The 6,000-nt window shown below is 24.9% G+C and overlaps 1 protein-coding gene across 1 annotated transcript; it reads left to right on the top strand.

Moving 5' to 3' along the window:
* Positions 1–3,282: 3,282 nt before the first annotated feature.
* Positions 3,283–3,661, top strand: LOC142224411 (uncharacterized). Its single transcript, XM_075294185.1, has one exon. The coding sequence runs from the start codon at positions 3,292–3,294 to the stop codon at positions 3,598–3,600; it is 309 nt and encodes a 102-aa protein (XP_075150300.1). The 5' UTR covers positions 3,283–3,291; the 3' UTR covers positions 3,601–3,661.
* Positions 3,662–6,000: the final 2,339 nt, after the last annotated feature.

The following is a 6,000-nucleotide window of genomic DNA, read 5'->3' as shown; positions in this document are numbered from 1 at the left end:
ATTTTTATGATTTAAGTTTTTATTTACAAATAAAAATAAAGATCTTTAATATTTACGTCTATAATCGGGCAACGATCTTCGACAATTTGATCAAAAACTTTTATTGATTGACTCTCAAATTAAGAGGTACAATTTTCTATATGAATAAAATTTTAACAAAATCTTCTATAGAAATAAAATGTTGGGGAAATTTTCTATAGAAATTGAATTTTGCAAGATTTGACTATAAAAAAAAAAAATTTTTACAAAATTCTCTATGAAAATAAAATTTTGATAAAATTTTTATGAAAATAAATTTTTGACAAAATTTTCTATGAAAATAAAATTTTCATAAAATTTTCTATGAAAATATATTTTTGACAAAATTTTCTATAGAAATAAATTTTTTAACAAAATTTTCTATAGAAATAGAATTTTAACAAAATTTTCTATACAAATAAAATTTTGACAAAAAATGCCTATAGAAATAAAATTTTGACAAAATTTTCTGTAAAAATAAAATTTTGACAAAATTTTCTAAAGAAATAACATTTTTACAAAATTTTCTATAAAAATAAGCAGTACTGAGTTGGAATAATCCACCGATGAAAAACTTTTTGGTGTTTGGTCGAAACTGGTTTGGTTTGAACCATTAACCATTGCACCACGGTGGCTCCCAAAACAGAAAGGAAGATAAAATAATGAAAATTTCCACAAAAAATATTTGAGAAGTGTACCGATCTAATTCTCAGCATATGTCGGATTTGCTATAGAATATTTGCATGTATCATTCAAAATGATCTTAAATAAAAATAAAAGTCAAAATTTTTTGGTTTCAATTTAAAAAATTTTCTTTTTTTAATTAAGTCCGAAATACTTAAATAGCATCACATATGAAGAACCAATGCTGATGGCATATAGAAAATTTTGAGAAAATTTTCTATAGAAATAAAATTTTTAGAAATTTTGCTAAATAAATAAAATGTTCAAAAAATTTTCTATAGAAATAAAATTTTCCGAAAATTTTCTTTAGAAATAAAATTTTCTATAGAAATAAAATTTCCGAAAATTTTATGAAAACTTTCTATAGAAATAAAATTTTCTATAGAAATAAAACTTTCAGAAAATTTTCTATAGTAGCAAAATTTTGCAAAAATTTTCTATAAAAATAAAATTTTCAGAAAATTTTCTATAGAAGTAAAATTTTCAGAAAATTTTCTATAGAAATAAAATTTTCAGAAAATTTTCTATAGAAATAAAATTTTCAGAAAATGTTCTATAGAAATAAAATTTTCAGAAAATTTACTGTAGAAATAAAATTTTCAGAAAATTTTCTATAGATATAAAATATTCAGAAAATTTTCCATAGAAATAAATTTTTCAGAAAAATTTCTATAGAAATAAAATTTTCAGAAAATTTTCTATAGAAATAAAATTTTACCTTCTGTTTTCTTTTTGTAAATTCAAGCTCGAGGTCTGAGTTTTATTTTCTGTTTTATTTTTATAATTCATTATAAAAATTATAAAACAGAAAACAGAAAATGAAACTCTGACCTCGAGCTTGAATTTACAAAAAGAAAACAGAAGGTAATAAACAAAAAGGTCAAAAAACAAAAACAACAAACGTACATGAAATAAAATTTTCAGAAAATTTTCTATAGAAATAAAATTTTGAGAAAATTTTCTATACAAATAAAATTTTCTATAGAAATAAAATTTTCAGAAAAATTTCTATAGAAATAAAATTTTCAGAAAATTTTCTATAGAAATCAATTTTCAGAAAATTTTCTATAGAAATAAATTTTTCAGAAAATTTTCTATAGAAATAAAATTTTCAGAAAATTTTCTATAGAAATAAAATTTTCAGAAAGTTTTCAATAGAAATAAATTTTTCAGAAAATTTTCTATATAAATAAAATTTTCAGAACATTTTCTATAGATATAAAATTTTCAGAAAATTTTCCATAGAAATAAATTTTTCAGAAAATTTTCTATAGAAGTAAAATTTTCAGAAAATTTTCTATAGAAATAAAATTTTTAGACAATTTTCTATAGAAATAAAATTTTGAGAAAATTTTCTATAGAAATAAAATTTTCTATAGAAATAAAATTTTCTATAGAAATAAAATTTTCAGAAAATTTTCTATAGAAGTAAATTTTGCAGAAAATTTTCTATAAAAATAAAATTTTCAAAAAATTTTCTATAGAAATAAAATTTTCAGAAAATGTTCTATAGAAATGAAATTTTCAGAAAATTTTCTATAGAAATAAAATGTTCAGAAAATGTTCTATAGAAATAAAATGTTCAGAAAATTTTCTATAGAAATAAAATTTTCAGAAAATTTTCTATAGAAATAAAATTTTCAGAAAATTTTCTATGGAAATAAAATTTTCAGAAAATTTTCTATAGAAATACAATTTTCAGAAAATTTTCAGAAAATGTTCTATAGAAATAAAATTTTCAGAAAATTTTCTATTTTGCTAAGCCAAGCTAGGAAATCATTACTGGACATGCATTGTCTCTTCTCCATAAGAAAAAAAATATAATTGGGCAATCGGATTAATTTCCTATATTTCTCAGAATTCTCAAAAAGAAATGGAACTTTCTGGCAAATGTTCAAAGATTGTGTTTAAAAAGTGAATTGTATATTATACCATATTTGAATTTTACTTATTTTTTTTTTTTTTTTTTTTTGTTTTCAAATACCACATGACCGATATTCTAAGAACAATGGTCACAGAATATCGAATCGCAATTCATAGAATCGCTAATCCTCTGGTGTTTGCAAAACACTGCACATTCATAAATTCTGAAATTATGGCGTTAATAAAAATTAATCCATCTCTAAAAGATTAGCGAAAGAGGAAAAACCCCTCGAAGGAAGCGATGATATCCTAAACCAAAATTGTGTGTGGTTGTACAAAAATGGATTCGCGAAATTGGACAATTCCAAAGGATTAGCATGGATTAAAATTGTTTGGTTTTAGGACACTTTTAAACAAACAGAGAATTTTTGCTAATAGCAAAATTATAGGAAATTTTTCGTCATCGTCATTTTGTTTTACCTGCCCTTTTTGAAATTTACCTTTTTTCACTTCCCTATCCCTCTATAAATGATGAAGCAGTGCACAATGGCTGTGTCATTAGTGAAGTGACAATTCCACAGAAAGTGTGTCTTGTTCTGCCTACTCCGAGTTCCTGTTAAGCTTAATTCTACAATACGCAATTGTTATAAATATCGCTTCGTAATGTCTTCGAATTGTTTAAAGCGTGAACCATCCTCATTTATGACAACACATCAACCCACCGGAATGACATCCTCAATATCGACCACCCATCATCATTTTTCCATACCCTATACGATTTTCATATACAAAGAAGAGTTGAGAAAGGGTACAGCGGAATTTATGCGTTTGTCCAAGGTTAAGTTACATCTCACGGACACCTTAATTACTAAAACCATCAAAAATATTAGCCAATATGATGTGGCCGAAGTGATTAACATCAACGAGCAAATGATCTTCAAAAAGCGACTCTTTTCGAAAATGCATAAAATTCGAAAACTGCAAAAGATGGGCTTGAAACACATCGATCCCAATCAAATAAGTGATGATGTCTAAAGTTCGCGGTTTAGAGATTATATTATGGACAAGCTAAATTTGCTTAGTAGTGGAAGTCTTCTAAAGGTCTCTTCTGGAATTGCTAGTATTATAAATATTTGCATTGATATACATTTTATTCTATAGTAAAATTTAATTTCTATTATTTTAAGATTTGTGATAATTGATATTAATTTAATTAATATAATAATTATAATATATTTTAATTTGATTAAAGATGATTTGGTTTTTTTATTTATAAGATCCAAGGATCCTGAAGTCAGGTTCAACACTCAACAAAATTTTAATTCTATAGAAAATTTTGTCAAAATTTTATTTCTATATAAAATTTTGTCAAAATTTTATTTCTATATAAAATTTTGTCAACATTTTATTTCTATAGGAAATTTTGTCAAAATTTTATTTCTATAAAAAATATTGTCAAAATTTTATTTCTGTAGAAAATTTTTCAACATATTATTTCTATGGAAAATTTTGTCAAAATTTTATTTCTACAGAAAATTTTAACAAAACTTTATTTCTATAGAAAATTTTATCAAAAAAAAATTTTAACAAAATTTTATTTCTATAGAAAATTTTGTCAACATTTTATTTCTATAGAAAATTTTGTCAAAATTTTATTTCTATAGAAAATTTTAACAAAACTTTATTTCTATAGAAAATTTTGTAAAAATTTTATTTCTATATAAAATTTTGTCAAAATTTTATTTCTATAGAAAAATTTAACAAAATTTTATTTCTACAGAAAATTTTGCCAAAATTTTATTTCTATAGAAAATCAAAATTTTATTTCTGTAGAAAATGTTAACAAAATTTTATTTCACAATAAAACTATATTTCTATAGAAAATTTTAACAAAATTTTATTTCTATAGAAAATTTTAACAAAACTTTATTTCTATAGAAAATTTTGTCAAAATTTCATTTCTAAAGAAAATTTTGCCAAATTTTATTTCTATAAAAAATCGAAATTTTATTTCTGTAGAAAATTTTGTCAAAATTTTATTTCTATAGAAAATTTTGTCAAAATTTTATTTCTAAAAAATTTTAACAAAATTTTATTTCTATAGAAAATTTTAACAAAACTTTATTTCTATAGACAACTAGCATAACCCGGCCCGCTTCGCTGCGCCTTCCGAAGCGTATTTGGAGGAACATTTTGCATTAACTTAGTCAACTATATCCTTCGTGCTGAAAACAAATTCGAAAAGATTTCAATTCTTTTAAACAAATCGGACTACTTGATTTTTCGTTTATAGGTACAAATACGGCGGGAGAGGGTGTACCCTTTCCTCCAATTTTTTTAATAATGTTCTGTATTCAAGTAGTTGGACAATCTTCTATATTTCTTGTGAATTTTAAGTGGGGTTTGTCAAGGAAAGGTATCCTTCTCCTCAACATATCTGAAAATTAAGCACTATATTATAATAACATACAAAGAATTACTGTTTCCCATCCAATAAATCGGAAAAAGCAAAAGTAGTAAAAAATTTTACCACATTAACATTTGCTAAAATGATGCACCCTCTACGTTGGCTGCCAATTTCATGTAAATTTAAGTTATTTACTAAAAAGAAGTCTGGCAGAAACTTGTACAAAAATCATAAAATTATGTACCGAGTTCCCATTTACGGACAACCCTCTACTTTCAATTTAAGAAAAAAAAAAACGGACAAAAGGGAACCTTCTCCCCACCTTCGCTCCACTCCGACCTGATATCGGACTATCACGTACCCTATATTAATTTCGCAACTACTCAATGGTCCCTATAAATTCTATCGAAGTAAATCGATAAAGTTTATTTCAATTTTCCCCTTCCCCAACCAGCTATCGAAAAATCATATACGAATTTAAAAATCATGTATAAATTTAATAAATTTAATCACCTCCTGCCGCGTCCCTGTAAATTTCAAGTAGATCGGAGATGTTTAAATTGTGCTCTATTGTTTTAAAGGGACGTCACTTTCCCCGATACAATATCGACACCCTTTACCTTCCTTGAAAATTCTTGAAACTTTCCTTCAAGTGTGGGGCAAGGAAGGTTGCCTCTTCGTTCATAACCTTCCCCCACTGCTTTTGTAAATTTCAAGAAGACTTAAATTTTTTTTGTAGTTTTAGAGGAGGACCTCCTCCCCGACCAAAGGTCGAAAAGCGTATCTTTTGTAAACGTCCCAGAAAATGTCAATCAAATTATAAGCCTAAAGGGGCGGCCTCTCTTCCGTCCAAATATCACAAAATCAGGTATCAACTATTACGGTTGACGGAGGTTACGATCTCTCCCCAGTCCTCTGTAAATTTCAAGTAACTCGGTAAAGTTTAATTGTTTCTCTGTATGTACTTAAGAGAAGCGGATGTCTCCCTATGCCCTTTTATTTTTATAAAAAAGTCAGGAACCTGATAT

Source organism: Haematobia irritans, chromosome 2 (assembly GCF_050003625.1).
Source record: "Haematobia irritans isolate KBUSLIRL chromosome 2, ASM5000362v1, whole genome shotgun sequence".
Taxonomy (NCBI): Eukaryota; Metazoa; Arthropoda; class Insecta; order Diptera; family Muscidae; genus Haematobia; species Haematobia irritans.
The sequence above is the reverse complement of the archived record's forward strand: the minus strand, read 5'-3'. Positions and strand labels throughout refer to the sequence as shown.